The sequence below is a fragment of the Salmo salar genome, chromosome 15, assembly GCF_965601325.2.
Source record: "Salmo salar chromosome 15, fSalSal1, whole genome shotgun sequence".
NCBI lineage: Eukaryota > Metazoa > Chordata > Actinopteri > Salmoniformes > Salmonidae > Salmo > Salmo salar.
The window spans coordinates 78,572,544-78,597,500 of NC_138305.1; the positions used below are offsets into that span (position 1 = coordinate 78,572,544).

The 24,957-nt window shown below is 42.1% G+C and overlaps 1 protein-coding gene across 1 annotated transcript in view; it reads left to right on the forward strand.

The window, feature by feature from the left end:
* LOC106572145 (phosphatase and actin regulator 3) overlaps positions 1-24,957 on the forward strand; it is a 57,771-nt gene that overhangs the window by 26,056 nt on the left and 6,758 nt on the right. The window contains exons 2-7 of the mRNA XM_014146035.3: positions 6,558-6,722; positions 7,340-7,504; positions 12,825-13,034; positions 16,328-16,547; positions 17,064-17,305; positions 17,673-17,826. Of these exons, the coding sequence (XP_014001510.2) occupies positions 6,558-6,722; positions 7,340-7,504; positions 12,825-13,034; positions 16,328-16,547; positions 17,064-17,305; positions 17,673-17,826 (1,156 nt within the window). The remainder of the gene's footprint in view (positions 1-6,557; positions 6,723-7,339; positions 7,505-12,824; positions 13,035-16,327; positions 16,548-17,063; positions 17,306-17,672; positions 17,827-24,957) is intronic.

Here is a 24,957-nt window from a genome sequence, read left to right on the forward strand (position 1 = left end):
CTGTACTTGCATATTGTGGAGTGACTTTGTCAATATATTGTTTTTCACTGCTCAACTTATTTCTTAAGCTGTTCTTATTCGTGGATATATGTGACTGTTAAACCAGTATGAATCAGAACCATTCCACTTACAGTACCAGTCAAAAGTTTGGACACCTACTCATTCCAGGGTTTTTCTTTATTATTACATAGTTTTGATGTCTTCACTATTATTCTACAATGCAAAAAATAGTGCAAATAAAGAAACCCTTGAATGAGTCGGTGTGTCCAAACTTTTGACTGGTACTTCATGTATCACTAACATGTCACCAGTGGGGAGTTCTGTGCACCTCCCTCTGTCTATTCTGCCTAGCGACCATGACGCTGTAGTAGTAGACTGCCAGTACAGTGTTGCCTGTAAAGGGACCAATGGAAGCCATTCGGCACACATACAGTACACGCGTACTGAACGCATACACACGCACCGGTATGTGCACACCACACACCTACACACGCAGGCCCACTGCACACATACAAGTATGTTTCAACTGCTACACAAATGTGCATAATCCTAACACACACATGCACACTTCTGCATGCGCACACACACATACACACACACACACACACACACACACACACACACACGTTTTCATCTTTCAGGCATTGACCTAAATCAGTGGAATAACTGCAATAAATTACACAAGAGCACACTCACACCTGAGCCTGCTAGTGTACAACTGCTAAGTAGACCGAAACCACCACCATTCACAAGAAACCTGAAAACCTACAGTATGTGGTGCTGTATTCATGATAGAGGCAATTACATTTTCAGGGGGCAGACTTATCCATTAGTCATTATTAGGTATTTTCTTATGTCCTGCATCCTCTTTTTATATGTTTAGTCACAGGCACGAACAGACACTTGACTATTTGAAACCAGAGAGCTGAGGGTGCTCTCTCTCGCTCTCTCTCGATACAGATCTATTCTTAGTGCCTGAGCCTATTGTGTGAGTGACAGGAGTTGGGCACGAAAGACACTTTTAGCATGATTAGCTACATCCAACTGGTTTAATCTGTTTGCTTTCAGGGAGATGCTGGATCCTTAGGGTGGTATAATCAGTGTGTGTTTGCACGCGTGCCTGTGTGGGAGAGAGTGTGTGTTACAAACACATACTACAAATAGGAGTGTGGCTCTGTGTTTTGCCTGTTAGTCTCTGATCTTACTGTGTGTGAATTGATTTCCTTACTATTTTCTTGTCAAAGACCAGCCATGGTCAGTGTGTACAGTACACTTCCAAAAGGGCTGTCCCTATTAGGATAACTATTTTGGGTTCCATGTACTGTGGAAAGGGTTTTTACAGGGAAACCAAAAGTGTTCCACCTGGAACCAAAAAGTGTTCTTCAAAGAGTTCTCCTATTGCGACAGCCGAATAACTGTTTTAGGTTCTAGATGGCACCTTTTTTTTCTAAGAGTGTACAGATGTAGGATTTTAATTTGAACCAGTTTGCTACAGCAGGAAAACAATCCTGCAGCAACAGGAAATGTGGATTATCATTAGTGAAAATGTTTAGGTGTTGATACATTTTTTTGTTAGGGCAAATAAAGTCTGAAATTTCAAATTGGAAATTACAAACTTTAGAAGCCTTTTAACTCAAATACAGCAACAAAAGCGTGACCAAATTAAGATCCTACATCTGTATGTTACGTGATTTAACCTTAAAGCAGCATGCCAGGTTCAGGCCATGAGACAAATTGTGGGTGCGTGCGTGCACATGTATTTGCATGTGTACATCAGTGTTGTGTTTGTGTACAGTATATGCATATGCCTTGTGTGTATCAAAACCAACGCAGCGCTTATCCAATGCAGATACAAGACAAAGGGCAGAAATAAGCCTTCTCGAAAAGACATACAAACAGGACTTGATCCTAAGTGTTCTTTACTTGAAACGATGTAAAACAGGACTTGATCCTAAGTGTTTCTTTGTGAGGCTGCCTGCAGTAGTCGGTCTATTTGTGTACTCCCCCACCAGTCCTCATTCTTAACTCAAACATATGGTAACAAACAAGGCCCTCTGGCACTTACTATTGGCTGCTCTCATTGCTGACATTGTTTCTTAAAGCCAGTAGCCCACACATATGAGAATACCACACATAAGGCCGGGTTCTCAGACTCCGGAATAACTGAGTTATTCAGCTGATTTAGGTAAGTCTACTCCTGAACTGAAAAGCATATTCAATGCAGAATCTCTTAAGTCCAGGCCGTATTCATAAAGCGTCTCAAAGTAGGATTGCCTTTAGATCAGTGCCTGTTTAGATCCTAATTAATTAAGATTACACAGACACCAGGGACCTGATCCTAGATCAGCTCTCCTACTCTAAGATGCTTTATGAATACGGGCCAAGGAGTAGAATACATGTAGATGATATTTGTGATCTAGCTCGATCTCACATACAACATCCACTCTCCCATTGACTTTGCGTAAGGATGCAACTCAAAATAGCTTTGTATGGAAGGGTCTACTGTTTAAAACTGTTTAGTCATTTGTTTATTGAGGGTTTGATACATTTGTATTCCCTGTAACTATATTTGCCATTTATACGATGTTATCATTCAATTCAGTGTTAAGCAATTAGCGAAGATCTAAGTGATGCATTGACCAACCAGTTGCTAGTGTGGACACTCCACTCTTCATAGAGACCAGCTGGCTCTGAACTCTGCACCTTCCTTTGTGTTATGGTGGTGCAGGTGCTCTCTAGTCTCGATCAGATTTCCCTCTTAAATCACGGTGTGGCTGCTCACTAGGAAGCATGCACAGTCAGTCTTTCTCTGTTTCTCTGTGTGTGTTCTGGTAGTTAGCTGTGTGCTCTGATTGTGGCCGCCCCGTAGGCCATGGACAGATGGCAGCAAAGTTGCAGTGCCGGTGTGTGTGTGTGTGTGTGTGTGTGTGTGTGTGTGTGTGTAACTGAGGAGGTTAGCTGGCATGGCAGTGGGTAAGGAGGTGGACTGTTCAAGGGCACATTGTTAGTCCCCCCGGTGAAGGAAAAATGGGGTGATGGAAAGTAGCTTTGAACAGGAGTCAGGACTGAACTGAGAAGACCCTGAATCCCAAATCAACTGCTAGCCCCTACCCCCTATACACTTGGATATATCTGAGACAATTGGATAGGTGAAAGTGATAGGCCAGGTGGAATTGTCGCCATATCAGAGGGCATGATGAAGCCATTGACATATATAAATCTCTAGACACAGTCATATCCTGAGCTGTGAATGGATTTCTGGAGGTTGTTTGATCCATTAGTTTTCACTGTGGGATTGGAGCCATGCTACTCTACAAGTAGCCTCTTTCGAGTCCCCGACAGCCAGATGTTCTGGTTTTCAGGGGAAATGGAAAGAGCCTGTGACACTCCATCTTAACTCCTCCTCTGCATTTACTGGATTGGTTGAACAGTGCAGAAGAGGATCTCTTCCAACATTTTTTTCTTCTTTTGGTCAAGACCAGTATGTAGGGGATCTAGTTTCAGGCATGTCTTTTACACCTGCTACGTTAGGTTACTCTACAAGCTATGTGTGTGTATCGTGTGAGTCTGACCTCCACCGACTGTGACATTGCACCACGAAGTGCACTTCAACAATGCCCTTGTAATACGGACATAAGGCTGTTTATAATATAATTGCACCTATAAACAGCCCACCTTTCAATTCCACCTTAGGACAGCAGACGTTAGGTACAACCGAGTCTGTCATACATTATGTCAGTCATGTTTTATGTCTGTTGACTTTTGTCATTAGATAGACAGGAAATTAATTCCAATTATTTGTTGGAGATTTAGTGTTATGTATGAGTGCGATATGGCAGGTTAAGTTGGACCAAAATACAGAGCAGGGTCATGTTCATTGGGGCACGCAACTGAGAACATTTTATAATGATTTGCAAATTCAAGTAATCCCTCCTGGTTTTTGTCAGTTTTCTTCTGTTTGGTGCCAAATGAACACAACCCTGGTCTTCAAGTGTGTGAAAAGGGAGGGAGTTACCATTGTAACTAATTCCACAATTTGAATAACCCTTGCCATAGCATCCACACTAAAGGGTATTCATTACAACATAATAAGGCCTAATTCAAGTGTTTTTTTGGGGGGGGGGGTTTTCATTGTTTTATTGTGACGGTACAGCAGTAACCTCTCACAACACTGTCAGTCACGCATGAAAATATCTATTTTGCTCTATATCTGACCGTCACACTTGATTGTGCACTTGGCCTTGAATCAAAAAGACACTAAGTCACAGGAAAACAGAGTGTATCATAATCAGATATTCAGCTAGCAATAAAGATAGCTACATCTACCCCCCTAAAATACTAACATCTTTTAAATGTTAAAATATTTAGAATCTGTCCTCTCATATTTCCATGAGTGACTATCATAATGGCAGTTAAAATTACATTTGCTTTGTTCTCCTTACTTCCTCAGTAAAAGACTAGAAGATGAGTGGCTGGCTGTGGAGCTATACAGAGCAGGCTTGCTGGTTAAAATTCCGGTTTTGAATTTGCTGACAGCATGGTTTAACAGGGTGGGGTCCCTCCCCAGTGACATGCAGAAGCACAGTGGTTTAGTAGAATTTGACTATTTATTGAATTCTCAGTATCATTAGGTAACATGGCAACTGTCTTCATAATATAAAACATCTAGCAAGTCTGAGAACTAGAATACTGTATGCACAATATACTATGAAAATCATTGGACTCTAATGCTGCAAACAATTAGAATTCTACCTTTTTCCTCACAAAATGTGTTTAATCTAAATTTTACAGTTAGGAAAGCGTTCCAGACTTCTCGTGCTTGTATAGGCTATTAGTCTACTGGCCTAATACAGACTGTTTGTTGGACTGCAAAGAAAAGGTGTGCTGCCTAAACACGATACATGGACTTAATGAGTCCAAAGTTTACGTCGGCATATTCATTTAAATAGTATTGTTCATAACAGACCTTTCATGATGGAAATGTCTCTATTTATTTATTTATTTATTTATTTATTTATTTATTTATATATATATAAAATCTATCCCCATCCTTTGAAAAAAAAAAAGACTGAGTTTTCTTCAAATTCAATGTTATGCGACTACATTTAAAAAAAAAAAACATAAAAAAAAATACTTGATATACATTATGAATTGCTGGGCTCTGATTGGCTGCTGGAGATTCTCCTTCCGTATGGCAACAGCCTGGAACCCCCCCCCCCCCCCCCCCCCTCTCTACTCCTGTCCCCCTCCCCTTTTCTACTCACAGACCTCCTCCACTCTGCTTACCCTCTTCCTTGGATGCACTTGGACTGCTTTGCCTCCGAGGGGGCTCCTCTCCACTGACTGACTGCAGCATCTGGATGTGGTCGTCATGGCAACAGCAATGGTCCAACCCCCCCCCCCCCCCCCACCCCCATTCTCCTTCTCCCCCCTTTTTCTAAGCTCGCTGTGCTAATGCTCGCCGCTGCACGTCTTCAGGCTTGACCTGGATTCCGTGGTGTGCTGGTGTTTCCCCATTATTTGGGGTCCAATGCCAGAGCCCGCTCCTCCCCCACATCCCATCCCCAGGCCATGAGTTTGTAAGAAGAGAGAATATCGTGTCGCTTACAGCATCGGGGCTCTATCCACCCTCCCTCTCTCCCACTCTACTCACACAGAGCCTCAGTGAAATGAGGTAATTTCCCCGTTTTGATTAAACTGCCACCTCTGAATAAAGAAACCAAAATGTCTGCCTCCTGCCTGTTCCTGTTGTAATGGGTTTAGTCACACTGTTTTCCGCTTGGATTTTTTTCTGGTCTATTTACTGTACATTTTAATGTATGTCCTCTGTTTGTTTGAGATTGAATGTTAATACAACGTGACAGTCCGAACGCATGTAAGTCAGTATAGCTGTTGTGTGGGTGCGTGGCCGTGTCACTCATGCAGTCATTCATTGAAACCCGTGTTCTCTTCTGATGTTGAGGAGCTCTTGATGTGGGAGTGTCAAATCAGTCACCACAGTCAGTTCGTCAAATCAGACTAATAGATGGAGCAAGATTATCAGCGATGCAGTTTTTCTGTACATACTCTGCTTATGCCTTCATGAGAAACTTGTTTGGGTTGATGCACCTGTTTTCCTCTTGGGAGGTGTGGCTTTTCTATTTGGTGCTCCATCTTTAGCAGCTGTAGAGTCTTGCTATAGGGTTTCTCCTCTCAAGTCTTAAAGGGGAAAACCATATGAGACAGGGATGGCACGTTCTCTATGTTCATAAACTATTTTCTCTCTTTTGTTATTTCAATTGAATTGAAATATGTTTCATTTACTTAATGCATTGAGTGAACAATGACACCATGACATGATTTGCCAAACCATGAAATGCTCATGTATGATGGGATTATTTGCATATTTAAATGTTAACAAATTTCTTTCCTCCTACCCATGCCTCTCTTCTTCACCCGTCTCTCCACATCCCTCTCTCTACCCCTTCCTTCCTTACTCCGTTCCTCCTCTCTCTTTTCTCTCTCTCCTGTCTCTCCATCCTCCCTGTCTACCCCCACACCTCTCGCCCTGGTTGCAGTGGAGGTGATGGACCAGCAGAGGGTTCTGCATAGTGGCTGCCTGGTATCGGGGGTGCACACCCCGCCCATCCGCCGCAACAGCAAGCTGGCGAGCCTGGGGCGCATCTTCAAACCCTGGAAGTGGAGGAAAAAGAAAAACGAGAAGCTGAAGCAGAGCTCCACAGGTGAGAGAGACCCATCGCTAAACTACACAAACACGCACACTCACTTTTTCCTCTTCCCTACCAAATTAGGCCAGGCATAGCATATTATGAATAAAAGCACTTGGGTAATATCCCAACTATTTAAATTGGCTTTCTCTCTCTCAACTTATTATGACCCCAAATAGGACTTTTGCATATTGGTCTCAAGTTTTGTTAGATCAGTACGTGGTCATGAAAGAAAGGAAATGAGGAAAGGAAGCCATTTTAGAATATATGGATATCATGTAGTCTCCCTAAACAGATGGGTTGCTGCCCACATTAACAATGTTCCAACATACACATGCCAGAAAGCGCTGGTGGGAGGAGCTATATGAGGACGGTGCATTGTAATGGATTGAATGGTACGGTATCAAACACGTCAGACATATGGAAACCACATTCCAGTCATTACAATGAGCCCGTCCTTCTATAGCTCCTCCCACCAGCCTCCTCTGACACACACAGCATAGTGCTGTTGCCCTAGGTCTGGGATTTCTGAGACTAGTAGTCATGCTATGGAGATGATGAGTGTGAAATAGAGGGTAAACATGGTTGTAAAACTAAGCCGTGTATGTTGTCTCTTTATGTTCTCCCTGCAGATGTGGCATTGTCCAGTGGGTGTCTCTCACCAGAGCCCGGTTCCCCCTTGCAGGGCTCCTCAGATGGGACATGCATGTTGGGGGGGTTTGGGGGGTCGCTCAATGCCACTTTCACAGTTAGCAGTGTGGAGTATTTGGGCCCCGAAGAGGAACTCCCCCCACCAGGTAGGACAGCCCACCTCCATGGAAAACCTAAGGCTTAATCCCAAATTGTTTCCTAGATCCTACACTTTATGCACTTGTGGAGATCTAAGAAGATTTGATTGGTATAATGAAGCTTCTACCTCTTAGCCTATCATAGGGCAAGGTGGAGCTATAGTCCTCACCATATATTTGGACAGGGAAGCTAAATGTTTTATTTTGGCTCTATACTCCAGCATTTTGGATTCAAGATAACATTTTGAATATGAGGCGAACATACCGAATGTCACCTTTTCCAAGTCCTCCTTTCAAAGAAGATACAGTGGCAAGAGAAAGTATGTGAACCCTTTGGAATTACCTGGATTTCTGCATAAATTGGTCCTCAAATTTGCTCTGATCTTCAAAGTCACAACAATAGACACACATAGTGTACTTAAACTAATAACAGACAAATGATTGTATTTTTCTGGTCTATATTGAATACATCATTTAAACATTCACAGTGTAGGTTGAAAAAAGTATGTGAACCCCTAGGCTAATGACATCTCCAAAAGCTAATTGGAGTCAGCTAACCTGGAGTCGAGGTTGGAGATGTTGGTTGGAGCTGCCTTGCCCTATTAAAAAAAACACACAAAAGGTGAGTTTGCTATTCACAAGAATAATTGCCTGATGTGAACCATGCCCCGAACAAAAGAGATCTCAGAAGACCTAAGATTAAGAATTGTTGACTTGCATAAAGCTGGAAAGGGTTACAAAAGTATCTCTAAAACCCTTGATGTTCATCAGTCCACAGTAAGACAAATTGTCTAAATGGAGAAAGGTCAGCACTGTTGCTACTCTCCCTAGGAGTGGCTGTCCTGTAAAGATGACTGCAAGAGCATAGTGCAGAATGCTCAGTGAGGTTAAGAAGAATCCTAGAGTGTCAGCTAAAGACTTGTCCTCTGGAACATGCTAACATCTCTGTTGACGAGTCTACGATACGTAAAACACTAAACAAGAATGGTGTTCATGGGAGGACACCACGGAAGAAGCCACTGCTGTCCAAAAAAAACATTGCTGCATGTCTGAAGTTTGAAAAAGTGCAACTGGATGTTCGCAAAATATTCTGTGGACAGATGAAACTACAGTTGAGTTGTTTTGGAAGGAACACACAACACTGTGTGGAGAAAAAAGGCACAGCACAGCACACTAACCTCAACCTCATCCTAACTGCAAAGTATGGTGGAGGGAGCGTCATGGTTTGGGGCTGCCTCTGGGCCTGGACAGCTTGCTCTCATCGACAGAACTTGAATTAATTTTAGCCTAACATTCTCCTGCAAAATGTCTATCTGTCCGCCAATTGAAGCTCAACAGAAGTTTGATGACGTGACATGACAACGACCCAAAACACAGAAGTAAATCAACAACAGAATGGCTTCAACAGAAGAAAATACGCCTTCTGGAGTGGCCCAGTCAGAGTCCTGCCCTAACCCGAAGAATATTGCTGAACTGAAACAGTTTTGTAAAGAGGAATGGTCCAAAATTCCTCCTGACCGTTGTACAGGTCTGATCCGGAACTACAGAAAACGTTTGATTTGAGGTTATTGCTGTCAAAGGAGGGTCAACCAGTTATTAAATCCAAGGGTTCACATACTTTTCCCACCCTGCACTGTGAATGACACGGTGTGTTCATTAAAGACATGTAAACGTATAATTGTTTGTGTGTTATTAGTTTAAGCAGACTGTTTGTCTATTGTTGTGACCTAGATGAAGAGCAGATCCAATTTATGCAGAAATCCAGTTATTTCTAAAGGGTTCACATACTTTTTCTTGCCACTGTATATTGACACAGGATAGGGTAGTCACAGCAATATGATGAAGTCTACAATCATCCGTATTGCTTTTGCCTATCCAGTTTAGAGCGTGACTGTTTTTTTGGGGTCAGATTCCCCTCAAAATTTGGGACAAAACTTAGCGATACCGATATCTGCCAAGATTCTATTTTATGCCAGAGAAATGGAAAAAGTTACATTTTACACATTGAATTCATATAAATTGCCATCCAAAACAGCAATTGTCCAAGAAATATGCGTAAAATGTTGATTTCTTACATTGTGTAATTAAAGACGCATCATGAGAAGTGTTCAGATCAGCATGAGATTCCCTTTTTTCATCCTATTTATTGAAAAGCCGTTATCGGTGGAGTTATCTACTGATATAGCGGTAAAAGCAGTGCTTGACTTGAACTGAAATAGGTGCCGGTACTCATGTTGGGTGCCGGTACTGTTTATATTTAGGTGCAGGAGCTCCATAATACTTTTGAAAGAGGAGCTCAAGCAGTAGAAAATGTAAGGTGTCGGTACTCAGCTCCGGTGAGCTCCTGCCCAAGTCAAGCACTGGCCGACAATATCGGTGAACCAATATATTGGTCGGGCTCCAATCCAGTTAGATACATTTTTGAGTAATCACTGTGAGAGGGCCATGGAATTTGACTAAATCCTTTAGTGTTTATTTTTTAGGCATATCAAGGGGATTTAGAAAACAATGTTGTAACCACCATTCTGTTTTGTAAACAATTATGTTTTGACAGTTTTTACCATAGACTATTACAATATTCAGTACCAGTCAAAAGTTTGGATACACCTACGTATTCAAGGTTATTTAATATTTTTTTTTTTTTTTTACTGTTTTCTACATTGTAGAATAATAGTGAAGACATCAAAACTAAGAAATAATACATATGGAATAATGTAGTAGCCAAAACGGTGTTAAACAAGTCAAAATACATTTTATATTTGAGATTCTTCAAAGTAGCCACTCTTTGCCTTGATCACAGCTTTGAACATGCTTGGCATTCTCTCAACCAGTTTCATGAGGTAGTCAACTGGAATGCATTTCAATTAACAGGTGTGCCTTGTTAACTATAGGAATTTCTTTCCTTCTGAATGCGTTTGTGCCAATCAGTTTTGTTGTGACAAGGTATACAGAAGATAGCCCTATTCGGTGAAATACCAAGTCCATATTATGGCAAGAACACCTCAAAGAAGCAAAGAGAAATGATACTCCATCATTACTTTAAGAAATGAAGGTCAGTCCGTATGGAAAATTTCAAAGTTTCTTCAAGTGCAGTTGCAAAAACCACCAAGTGCTATCATGAAACTGGCTTTCATGAGGACTGCCACAGGAAAGGAAGACTGCAGAGGATAAGTTCATTAGAGTTAACAGCCTCAGAAATTGCAGCCCAAATAAATGCCTCAGACTTCAAGTAACAGACACATCGCAACATCAACTGTTCAGAGGAGACTGTGAATCAGGCCTTCATGGTCGAATTTCTGCAAAGAAACCACTTCTGAAGGACACCAATAAGAAGAAGAGCAATGGACATTAGACCAGTGGAAATCTGTCCTTTTGGTCTGAGTTAAAATTTGAGATTGTTGGTTCCAACCGCCATCTCTTAGGTGAAAGGATGATCTCCGCATGTTTAGTTCCCACCGTGAAGCATGGAGGAGGTGTGATGGTGTGGGGGTGCTTTGCTGGTGACATTGTCAGTGATTTATTTAGATTCAAGGCACACTTAACCAGCATGTCTATCACAGCATTCTGCAGCGATATCCCATCTGGTTTGCCCTTAGTCCCACTATAATTTGTTTTTCAACAGGACAATGACCCAACACACTTCCAGGCTGTGTAAGGGCTATTTGACCAAGGAGAGTGATGGAGTGCTGCATCAGATGACCTGGTTGGACTGCAGAGTGAAGGAAAAGCAGCCAACAATTGCTCAGCATATGTGGGAACTCCTTCAAAACTGTTGGAAAAGCATTCCAGGTGAACCTGGTTGAGAGAATGCCAAGAGTGTTCAAAGCTGTCAAGGCAAAGGGTGGCTACTTTGAAGAATCTCAAATATAAAAAGTAGTTTCGATGTCTTCACAATGTAGAAAATAGTAAAAATAAAGAAAAATCCTGGAAAGAATAGGTGTGTCCAAACTTTTGTGTGTGTGTGTATTATTACTACCGTTCAAAAGTTTCGGTTCACATAGAAATGTCCTTGTTTTTGAAAGAAAAGCTTTTTTTTATTTTGTCCATTTGTAAAATTACATCAAGTTGATCAGAAATACTGTGTAGACATTGTTAATGTTGTAAATGACTATTGTAGCTGTAAACGGCTGATTTTTATTTTATTTTTTAAATGGAATTATGTACATAGGCGTCTGGCAGCTTCATTAAATAGTACCCGCAAAACACCAGTCTCAACATCAACTGTAAAGAGGCGACTTCGGGATGCTGGCCTTGTAGGCAGAGTTGCAAAGAAAAAGACATATCTCAGACTGGCCAATAAAAGAAAAGATTTAGATGAGCAAAAGAACAGACACTGGACAGAGGAACTCTGCCTAGAAGGCCAGCATCCCGGAGTCGCCTCTTCACTGTTGACGTTGAGACTGGTGTTTTGCGGGTACTATTTCACGAAACTGCCAGTTGAGGACTTGTGAGGCGTCTGTTTATCAAACTAGACACTAATGTACTTGTCCTCTCGCTGAGTTGTGCACCGGGGCCTCCCACTCCTCTTCTATTCTGGTTAGAGCCAGTTTGCGCTGTTCTGTGAAGGGAGTAATACACAGCGTTGTATGAGATCTTCAGTTCCTTGGCAATTTCTCGCATGGAATAGAACAAGAATAGACTGACGAGTTTCAGAAGAAAGTTTTGTTTCTGGGCAATTTGAGCCTGTAATCAAACCCACAAATGCTGATGCTCCAGATACTCAACTGGTCTAAAGAAGGCCAGTTTTATTGCTTCTTTAATCATAACAACAATTTTCAGCTGTGCTAACATAATTGCAAAAGGGTTTTCTAATTATCAATTAGCTTTTTAAAATGATAAACTTGGATTAGCTAACACAACGTGCCGTTGGAACACTGGAGTGATGGTTGCTGATAATTGGCCTCTGTGCGCCTATGTCGATATTCCATAAAAAAATCTGCTGTTTCCAGCTACAATAGTCATTAACAATGTCTACACTGTATTTCTGATCAAGTTGATATTATTTCAATGGACAAAAAATTTGCTTTTCTTTAAAAAACAAGGACATTTCTAAGTGACCCCAAACTTTTGATTGGTTGTTGTGTGTTTCTTATAAATAAATAAATAAATAAATTATTCACAGTGGCTATTTTAGATGTATAAAAGTCCCTCAAAATGAACCACATGATACTCACACGATCCACTAGGGAGCAGCGGAGACATCTGAAAACAACCACCAGTGGTGATGAAACGGCATCATTCATTCACTGACAACTGTCACTGTAAATGTTGTCCTGGCGTTACGAGATTAGACTTCGATTAAACTTAATTAATTGAACACGTCTTTCAGTGGCTGAGCCTCCAGGGGACTGTGAGCCAGAGGGAAATAGCAGTCAAAATACAAAGGAAGAGGAGGAGGCGCAGCCTGGTGCCTATGCCTCTGAGGAGGTCCAGGAGGAAGGAGAAAAGACGGAGAGGCATGAAGAGGAAATACCTCGGGGAACCACACCACCTCCAGTAGCGGCCAAACCGGTGATGCCACAGATGAGCAGTGGCGATGGTAAGAAGGCTAGTTAAGTGTACCAGGGTTGGGGTCAATTCGAATTGAAGAGTCCATTCAGGAAGTGAACAGACATTCCGATTCCAAGTTTTCCTTAATGAAAAGCATTGAGAAAATGTGGAATCGGAATTTTAGTTTACTTGATGAATTCATTGATTTGAAATGGAATTGACCCATAACCTGGTGGAGTGTACTAAGAGGGGACCATAATGCCAAAACACTGCACTGCACACTCCAAGAGGGGTAGTGTGGACCCCACATGTACAAACACACACACTCACAAATACATACAGTGCCTTCAGTAATTATTCACACCATTTGAATTTTTCCTAATTTTATTGTGTTACATAGATTAAATAGATTTTTTTTGATTTTTTTTTCACTGGCCTACAGACACAATACCCCATCATGTCAAAGTGGAATTATGTTTTTCACAAATGAATTAAAAATGAAAAGCTGAAATGTCTTGCATCAATAAGTATTCAACCCTTTTGTTATGGCAAGCCTAAATAAGTTTAGTAGTAGAAAGTGCTTAAGTCCCATAATAAGTTGCATGGACTCACTCTGTGTGCAATGATAGTGTTTAACATGATTTTTGAATGACTACCTCATCTCTGTACCCCACACATACAATTATCTGTAAAGTCCCTCAGTCGAGCAGTGAATTTCAAACACAGATTCAACCACAAAGACCAGGCATGTTTTCCAATGCTTTGCAAAGAAGGGCACCTATTGGTAGATGGGTAAAAAGCAGAGCTTGAAGAATTTTGAAAGGAAAAATTGGCAAATGTTGCACAATCCAGGTGTGGAAATCTCTTAAAGACTTACCCAGAAAGACACTCAGCTGTCATCGCTGCCAAAGGTGCCTCTACAAACTATTAACTCAGGGGTGTGAATACTTATGTAAATGAGATCTGTATTTCATGTTCAATACATTTGCAAACAATTCTAAAAACATGTTTTCACTTTGTCATTATGGGGTATTGTGTGTAGATGGGTGAGGAAAAAAATGATTTAATCCATTTTGAATTCAGGCTGTAACACAACAAAATGTGGAATAAGTCAAGGGGTATGGATACTTTCTGACGGATCATACCTGTACGGCCAACCCGGGGTTCGATCTCACGTTAACAATGACAATTCGTATTCCAAAAACAAGCATACTTCCTACCATTACCTTACCAATGGTTTAGGTTGGCAAAGGTGACACTACTTCAAGTCTCAGGCCAGGTGGCAATGTCACCACATGATGGCTAGTAGCTTATTATCTTTGTAGCTCAGTTGGTAGAGCATGGCGCTTGTAACGCCAAGGTAGTGGGTTCGATTCCTGGGACCACCCATGGATAAAATGGGCTCCCGAATGGCGCAACGGTCTAAGGCACTGCATCTCAGTGCAAGAGGCGTTACTACAGTCCCTCGTTCGAATCCAGGCTGTATCACATCCGGCCGTGATTGGGAGTACCATAGGGCAGCGCACAATTGCCCAGCGTCATCCGGGTTTGGCCGGGGTGGGCCCGTCATTGTAAATAAGAATTTGTTCTTAACTGACTTGCCTAGTTAAATTAAATAAAAATGTATGCACGCATGACTGTAAATAACATACAGTTGAAGTCGGAAGTTTACAAACACCTTAGCCAAATACATTTAAACTCAGTTTTTCACAATTCCTGGTAAAAAAATTCCCTGTCTTACGTCAGTTAGGATCACCACTTTTATTTTAAGAATGTGAAATGTCAGAATAATAGTAGCGAGAATGATTATTTCTGCTTTTATTTCTTTCATCACATTCCCAGTGGGTCAGAAGTGTACATGCACTCAATTAGTATTTGGTAGCATTGCCTTTAAATTGTTTAACTTGGGTCAAACGTTTCGGGTAGCCTTCCACAATAAGTTGGATGAATTTTGGCCCATTCCTCCTGACAGTCAGGTTTAGTGGCCTCCTTGCTCGCACACACTTTTTCAGTTCTGCCCACAAATGTTCTATAGGTTTGAGGTCAGGGCTTTGTGATGGCCACTCAAATACCTTGACTTTGTTGTGCTTAAGCCATTTTGCCACAACTTTGGAAGTATGCTTGGGGTCATTGTCCATTTGGAAGACCCATTTGCGACCAAGCTTTAACTTCCCGACTGATGTCTTGAGATGTTGCTTCAATATATCCACATAATTTTCCTTCCTCATGATGCCATCTATTTTGTGAAGTGCACCAGTCCCTCCTGCAGCAAAGAACCCCCACAACATGATGCTGCAACCCCCGTGTTTCACGGTTGGGATGGTGTTCTTCGGCTTGCAAGCCTCCCCCTTTTTCCTCCATAGATAATGATAGTCATTATGGCCAAAAAGTTATATTTTTGTTTCATCAGACCAGAGGACATTTCTCCAAAAAGTACGATCTTTGTCCCCATGTGCAGTTGCAAACCGTAGTCTGGCTTTTTTAATGGTGGTTTTGGAGCAGTGGCTTCTTCCTTGCTGAGCTTTTCAGGTTATGTCGATATAGGACTCGTTTTACTGTGGATATAGATACTTTTGTACCCGTTTCCTCCAGCATCTTCACAAGGTCCTTTTGCCGTTGTTCTGGGATTGATTTGCACTTTTTGCACCAAAGTACGTTCATCTCTAGGAGACAGAACGCGTCTCCTTCCTGAGCGGTATGACGACTGCATGGTCCCATGGTGTTTATTTGCGTACTATTGTTTGTACAGATGAACGTGGTACTTTCAGGCGTTTGGAAATTGAACCAGACTTGTGGAGGTCCACCACTTTTTTTCGGAGGTCTTGGATTTCGTTTGATTTTCCCATGATGTCAAGCAAAGAGGCACTGAGATTGAAGGTAGGCCTTGAAATTCATCCACAGGTATACCTCCAATTGACTCAAATGATGTCAGAAGCATCTAAAGCCATGGCATTATTTTCTGGAATTTTCCAAGCTGTTTAAAGGCACAGTCAACTTAGTGTATGTAAACTTCTGACCCACTGGAATTGTGATTAAGTGAAATAATCTTTTGCTGGAAAAATGACTTGTCATGCACAAAGTAGATGTCCTAACTGACTTGCCAAAACTATAGTTTGTTAACAAGAAATTTGTGGAGTGGTTGAAAAACAAGTTTTAATGACTCCATCCTAAGTGTATGTAAACTTCCGACTTCAACTGTATATTACTACTAGTGCAAACAGCTAACATCTTGTACATAAACAACATATTGAAGGACCACACATCCATACACAAAGAGGATATGGACCACACGCACCCACCACTACTTTAACTGATATCTCTTTGTCTTTCTCTGCCTCTCAGACCCATCCGCTGTGCCCTCACACTTGGTCAACTCTTTCCTGCCTAAAGAGCCGCCTAGGACTCCCGAGAGCCTGGCCCCCATGGTGGCCCTGCGAGGGCCCGTCTCCAACCCCTCAGGGTCTCCTCACCTCGCCAATATTATGCACCTTCCCATGCCCCCTAGCTGTATCATGGAGGAGCTACAACGAGCCTTTGCCTCAAAGGCGAACCGTCAGGAAAGGTGAGCAGCACAGCAAATTCACTGCAAACAGACACATAACCTCACCATTATGTGACGGGAGTTCATGTTGTCTCTCATGTTCTGGAACTTAAAGCCTGTAGGTATAAGGCTTTATAACTTGTTATAAGCATGTATGAGCCTTTTATAATGTCTTATAATAAGGCTTATATTATATGTCTCTCTATGTATACATGCTCATGGCAAGTCTTACAATGCATTATAATTGGATAATAATGCATTATACCTGCAGGTTAAGTAAAGCGTTATTTAATCCCTCATTGATGTTATAGCCGATTTCAGCGTACATCCGCCATGTTGCATGTTCACTCCCCCATTGAAGAATCCAGTGTTCACTCCTATGGTATGTTCACCTAAATGCTCACCCACTGTCTCCATGTTAACTCCTACCTGTATGTTACCTTTCAAATGGACCTGCACCGCCATGCTCACCCATCCATAAACCCCCTCTTGTGCTGTTAACCCCCGTGCTCCCTCCTCCCTCCCGTGTTCCCTCAGTGTGCATGGGCCTGCTGAGCCGGGCTCAACCCCGTGGCGGCGCTCTGATGGGCGACTCTCTCGCTCCTCCAGCTCGGAGAATCCATCGGTGGCGAGCGGCGGCGTTGTCGACTGGCTACACCAAGCAGAGAGGAAGAAGGAGGCGGAAGAGAACAAGGAGAACGTGCGGCTGGACCAGTGCTTCTCCGACGCCTCGGGCCTCCCCAACGATCAGGACGACTGGAACGACTCTGTCATCTCTGGTGGGTCTTTTCTTAAAGGAAAGATTGCATACAACGACATCCACCAAATAAACAACATATTAATTATATCCCCCTTCCCAAGCGATATATATATATATATATTCACACAATTCAAAAATAGACTTTCATTTTCAAACATTCTAACTCCTGGGCTCAACATCGGGGGGAAAACAGACGATGGGTTGAAACGGTTGAACAGCGGTTACAGCAATTTTAAGACATTGTTTTTGGGCATTATGGACTCTCCTAAACTTGAGACCTGCAAGTGATTTATGAGGTTTGAGTTGAATGTGCACATTTTAGGTTAGGTTTCTGCCTTGTGAGAGCAATCTTGAAGTGATCGCTGACGTCCTGTGTGTGTATGTAGGTACACTACCTCGCAGGCTAAGGAAAGAGCTCTTGGCGGTGAAGCTTCGGAATCGACCCAGCAAAGAGGAGCTGGAAGACCGGAATATCTTCCCAGCGCGGACCGAACAGGAACGTCAGGAAATACGCCAGCAGATTGAGATGAAACTCACCAAGTAAGTGGTGTCATCTTCACCCACCCCTTTCTCAATTCATCTTCCCTTAATTCCTCACTTCCTCTTGCTCCTTATCAAAAGGCGCTGGAGAAGAAGGTCCAAGGAACGGGACCTTGGACCTTCTTCTCCAATATGGTTGGGAATCACGCAAGAAGATAGGATTCAAGGAATACTGGAATTGGTAAAAAGCCCACCTAGATCACATCCAGATCTACTGCAAGGACCCCCTTAATTTTCAACATATTTCCTACCCTTTAGTGCCCTCAAACTCAACTCTGGACCTTGAAGCCAGTTCCACTGCTTGTTTTCATTGTTCCCCTCTAATCAGGGACTGATTTAGACATGGCACATCAGATGGGTGCAATTCATTATCAGGTAGAAGAGAAAACCAGCAGGCTCTGGACCTCGTAGGGTAAGAGTTGAATACCCTTGCTATAGTGGATGGATGCAGACCTGGGTTCAAATACTATTTTAAATCTTTCAAATACCTGTCAGATGGGAAGGGTTTGCAGTTTCGGAACTATTCTACTGGTCCATTTTTAGCACAGATAAAGTATCTGAAATGATTTAAAATAGTACTATTATACTGGCACATTAAGCACAGAAGGTATTTGAAATGATTTCAAATAGTACTTGAACCCGGGTCTGGATGGACAACATGAACCTGAAGGCTCTTTTGGGACATAAGACAACACTATTGATTGTGTATAAAATGTCAACGTAAATACAGATCGAAATCTGTGAATGTCCACGAGAGAAGAGAGTCTGAACAGTGATAGAAGAGGATGAAACTATAAGCTTACTGGTAGTGGTAATGTTGGAGTAGGTGGGGGGTTTAGAGTGGAGGTGAGAAAGACAATCTGATCGAGGAGAATTATCCTCTTGCCTTGCATTGAGTTGATTTGCGTCGCCCAGTTAATCTGGCATTGTTCTGTACATTCTTTGGAATCAACGCTTGGACTTGGCCAATCCTAAATAGTCGCTCTATTGTGTTGGAGGGATTTTAAAGCAGCCAAGTGCTAAACCTGCTGATTGACCAAATCAAGCTTTAGACAAAACCAATCCTTAGTTGAGGGAGTGAGATTAATAATTACACTGAGTGGTTTCATGGCCAATTGGAGTAAAATCCTGCAAACTCTAAACTTCATTGTTGACGTGGGTTATACAAGTAGAATGTGGCGCACTGTGATAAAATACCCAGATTCCTTCTCAAGAAGAAAAACTTTATGATTTCAAGAATGCTACTGGAGGGTTAGGGATAAGAAATCAGGAATCGTGCATTACCATTTTTCTATTGACTCCTTTTTGTTGGTGTACTGTTTAGTTGTACTGTCCATACCATTTCACACAAGACGTTCAATCACAGGAAGATATTAGAATTTGAACACAACCTCCAGTAACAGTCTTCGCTATGTACAGACCAGGGGGCACTGTAGATATTAGCATATGGACACGAGACTTCCAGAATAGTAATGGAACAAAACGCTCCCCTAAACCAACAGTACTTTTACTGCACTGTTTCACATTAGTGGAAAACCACAACAGTTCGGTATGAGTACAGAATGTGAAGGCATTTCAGGACTATTCCTTCACACCAATGTGTTATGTAACCAGCCACATTTAAAAAAATGTTAGATCTTTATTTTAACAGGGAAAACATATTGAGGCCTAGGTCTCTTTTTATAAATGTGCCCTGTAATAACTCAGTCGAGTGCTACTCACCTTCGAGAAAGCGATTTAACAGTCGGAGACTCCCAGGAAAACAATCGACCTCAGGCTCTTTTTAGTTCCGCTCAAACTAACAGGATACTCAAATTGTAATTTTGTCACAGGACAACAAGAGAATGTATTCACTACCAGCAGCAAACAAACACCTTATGTAAAAGGCCACGTCAGAGCAGCAGTTGCAGCATGACTTGTAAGAGGCTTGCGTAAGAGCCCCAGGGTCAGGCAGTGTGCTCTGTGAAGACGGAATTCCTCTTGCATGGGAGTGAGATGTGGAGCTGTCTGAGGAAGGTCGCATTGAGGTCGCCATTGTAGGCTTGTCACACAAAAGAGCATAGATGCAAAAACTAACATCAAACATAATCATTTGTGGTGTGATTTCATTGAGAGGGGTGCACACAATGCAATTGCGAGTTGCATTTGGAACTGAATAATATGCCTTCCATTCTATTTGAAATATGATAGTTATTTTGCTCACTGCTCAATGGTCTCTGCCATTTTGCTTGTGCAAAATGCTGTCCTAAGTGTGTAAAGAACTGCATCCCAATCGGGATCTTGGAAACCAACTGTGTGTCCTATAGGCTATGTGTACTGAATTAGACCCCATTTGAGATGAACTGGTAAACATATTTCAGGGGGACCACTATACCTCTAACATTTCTCCCCCTAAATGTCGGGGTTTTGACCGTTGAATTAAGCCTGGTTTATGATGTGATTTTGAAACTAGAATCTGCACACACAGTGGGCCTCCAGGACCACGAGTTGGAGACCTGTGTGAACACTGTGGAAGAGAACTCACAGGAGCATAGGGCACCACCCAAGCAGTCGGTCCCAATTTGTTCCCTACATCTTCCCCTAGGCCCTCTGATCTGAGACCTACAGATCAGAGATTTTCACATCTGTACAGTGGAAGCGATATGATGGAAGCACCACTACATTGCTCCTACCTATCCAGACCCTTCAGATCAGCAAACATTGAAGGGTTAGCACCAAGGGGTAGCGGTAGGGAGTGATTTCGGACCGGCTGTAGGGACTCTTATCTCAGTATACTATCATTTGTGCTCTCATCGTCTAGTCAGTTAGGGCTGTGGCAGTCAGTTAGGGCTGTGGCGGTCACGAAAGTTTTGTCAGCCGGTGATTGTCAAGCAAATAACTGTCGGTCTCGCGGTAATTGACTGGTATTAACAAACACATTTAGCATCTCCTGGCTTCCGCTACAAACCACTGATGTTGACCTTTTAAAAAGTCTAATAAATCCATGTAATATAGCCTACACCTTCACAATAAATCCATTATTTATTTTAGACAGGTCTAAAGAAGCATGAGATGAAGAAAATGTAGTCTATTTCAGAAGAACAGAATAGCATGTTATACCAAATGGCTGTGGGCTACAAGTTCATTTAGCAGACGAGATTTTCTTAGAATTCCGTGGCATTATTTTATAGTATGACGAATTTAATAAATCTGAATAAAATGGGAAGGATATTTTCTCCAAACGATTTGAGGGAGTGCGCACGTGGCTATTCTGTGTTGAGAGGTTAACAAAGAAATAGGTACTCCTTTATGCTTAATTTTTTAGTTATTAATGTAACTTTAGTTGTTCTACAATCGTTGGGCGATATGTTTTGAATTTTAATACATTGTTAGGCTGCATGTTGCGACTCTAATGAAAAAAGTTGCATGCAAGGCATGAGCTCTGCTTATTTTTTTGTTGTTGTGCAGGCTGTAACGCTACATCAGTCACTCAGTCACAATTTGACAAGCACTTGATAATGCCTAGAATTTCACGGCGGCATCCCCTTTGTGTGGCCATAATGCACCCTAAAAAAATCCATGCCTTTTCAGGCCAGTGGCCGTTGTGCCCTCACGCTCCATCATGTCCATCGGGTCTTTCTCACAGGCTACAAGTGAAGACGGCAGGTGTGGGGCGGCAGGTAGCCTAGTGGTTAGAGCGTTGGACTAGTAACCGAAAGGTTGATCGAATCCCTAAGCTGACAAGGTAAAAATCTGTCGTTTTGCCCCTGAACAAGGCAGTTAACCCACTGTTCCTAGGCCGTCATTGAAAATAAGAATTTGTTCTTAACTGACTTAACTAGTTAAATAAAGGTAAAATAAAAAAAGACATCAGGGACACAACTGCGCACGTCCTTATCCAATTCCGAGGTGCATATTGAAGATATTGGAAGAACTGTCCACATTTACATTTCATCAGCCAACAAGATGAGTAGTATTAACGTACAGCAAAAGCATTAGCCTATGTCAATCTACTATTCCCCATAGTACAAAGGTCGATGTATTCTATTCTGTGCGAGAATAAATAAATATTCTAAACTAGCTTAAAATGGTCTGGGACAGTTGTGGGATGCGATAGATCCCAAATTAATACAACCACTAGCATCAAAAAAATAAAAAAAATGTACGCAACAGATCAGAACATTTAGCTTAAAATGTTGATAAACTATTAGGCTATATTATTCACCTTAAGCGCAGCAATGCGCATAAGGTAGCAGGCTATAAGCGCAAATGTTCCATTAGCGGAAAACATTTAGAATGGACAATTATCATGCACCTGTATCAAAACGGGCAGCTGGAAAAATTCATGTCATCTATGCACTTAAATAGCGAATGGATGATGCTTTTCCCCGTGGTTTATTTTCATGCCAGCCAGGTAGGCTATACTCCTGTTGTAAATATAAGCAATGTGCTTAATATTAGGAAAGTTGAAAAATAAACATAGTAGGTGTCACACCTGTTCCCGCTCCCCAGCATTACACACTCCTGCCACCATCATTACGCACACATGCATTCCCCCAATCACGCGCATCAGCAATTATTGGACTCACCTGGACTCAATTATCTCTGTCATTACCTCCCCTATCTCTGTCTGATTCCCCGCTATGTTCCCTGCTTCTGCATTAATTGTCGTTTGCCGTTTTGTACCCATGTGCTGACGCTGTTCTTGTCTTGGTCTGTTTCCTGATTAAATGTTGACACCCCGTACCTGCTTCTCATCTCCGGTGTCGGTCCTTACAATACATCTAGCCTAAGGAAAGATGATCCTCCTCTTTTTAGTAGAGGCCATCACTCTGTTTTCTTGCGCAATTGCATAGCCTATTGAAATGTTGCACAACATGACCTCATGGGCTCTCATGAAGTGTTTGATTAGATTGTCTAACACATTTGCATTGATGTCAGTGATTAGAGGGACAATAGAGTGATGAGTACCAGGCAGTTAGCAGGTTTGGTAGGCTACTAATGACCATCAGCAGCATCAGAACATGGAGAAGCCTAATTATCGTGACTAAACGGTCACGTGGAATTTGACTGCATTTGACTGCCGGTATGGCAGTAATTTGGTCATCTCAAAAGCCCTAGTCACAGTTACCTCCATACAAAACAGAGACCACATGAAAAGGTCCACTGCAAATATTGAGACTTGTAAACATTTTGATTCGCACACTAGAGTAGAAATTTATTTGAGCTGCTTATTCCTTCTTTACGTGGTAACACTAGTGCATTCGGAAAGTGTTCTGACCCCTTCCCCTTTTTCCATATTTTGTTACATTACAGCCTTATTCTAAAATTGATTAAATAAAAAAATGTCCTCATCAATCTACAAACAATACCCCATAATTACGAAGTGAAAACCGTTTTTTTTTGTTGATAAAATTGATAAAAAAAAAAAAAAACATACCTTATTACGTAAGTATTCAGACCCTTTGCTATGAGACTTGAAATTAAGCTTATGTGCATCCTGTTTCCATTGATCATCCTTGCAACTTGATTGGAGTCCACCTGTGGTAAATTCAATTGATTGGACATCATTTGGAAAGGCACACAGTTGTCAGTGCAAAAACCAAGCCATGAGGTCGAAGGAATTGTCCGTAGAGCTCCGAGACAGGATTGTGTCGAGGCACAGATCTGGGGAAGAGTACCAAAAGAATTCTGCAGCATTGAAGGTCCCCAAGAACACAGTGGCCTCCATCATTCTTAAATGGAAGTTTGGAACCACCAAGACTTTTCATAGAGCTGGCCGCCCAGGCAAACTGAGCAATCGAGGGAGAAGGGCCTTGGTCAGGGAGGTGACCAAGAACCCGATGGTCACTCTGACAGAGCTCCTCTGTGGAGATGGGAGAACCTTCCAGAAGGACAACCATCTCTGCAGCACTCCACCAGACGGAAGCCAAACAGGATTCTCTGGTCTGATGAAACCAAGATCGAACATCTCTGGAGAGACCTGAAAATAGCTGTGCAGCGAGCCTCCCCATCTAACCTGACAGAGCTTGAGAGGATCTACAGAGAAGAATGGGAGAAACTCCCCAAGTGCAGGTGTGCCAAGCTTGTAGCGTCATACCCAAGTACTCGAGGCTGCCAATGGTGCTGAGTAAAGGGTCTGAATACTTATTTAAATGTAAAATGTTTAATACATTTGCAAAAATGTCATTATGGGGTATTGTGTGTTGATTGATGGGGAAAAAAATTATTCAATACATTTTAGAATAAGGCTAACGTAACAATGTGGAAAAAGTCAAGGGGTCTGCACTGTATGTGCCAGTTTGCTGTGTATGCTCCATATGTTGGTGACACTGCACTTTTTTAGAGAAGGGAAAGCCCAACTATATTTAGCCCTGAAGATGGCGGAGAAGAGGGAAGCTTAGCAGAGGAGTAAAGCATATTTCCCCAGAGTACCCTTACTGAAAGGCAAAAACAGTCCATCACTCCCGGCTTAGATCTCCCTAACGGCTCCTAGCTTAGATTTAATTTAAAAAAAATCCTAGCTTCTCCAGATGAGAGAAACTGCCAGTTGTGTTGCGGTGGGAGCAGAAAGAAATATGCTGTCCTAGCTTATCACTGGGATAATGACACATTCTGTCCGTTATCACAGTGTGAAATAACCTTTCTATCAATAGTGCTCTCTGCCATCCACTGCTGCGGCGGGGCTATTCTTAGCTTAGATACTATTGAATAATGCATCCCGGTGCACTCCTCTCTCTCTCTCTCTCTCCTGCAAAATGTGTGTTGTTGTGGGGAAAGTGCAATATACAGTAGGCCAGAATGCAGATGTTTTTTTTATTTATTTTGAAGGAGAGTGGAATTCCAAACTTATTCCTATTTTTATGACAGCCTGGGAGAGAAGCAGGGAGACAAAATATAGGGAGCAGAAATGAGTAGCGTTTATGCCGAGATAGAACCGGGATCCCCACTGCAGGGGAATCGGGCCTATATGGTTACAGAAGCGAGAGTGTTACACGCTTGACCAGACTCCGGGCCATCAAAAGATGTTTTGCGGAGAGCTGGGTTACTGTGACTGCTCACTGCAGTCTGGCTGCCTTCTTTTGGCCGTCAATTTGTGGTTGAAGGATAAAAGAGACCTAATGCCTGCTTTAACCGCCTACTCAAAGTTGA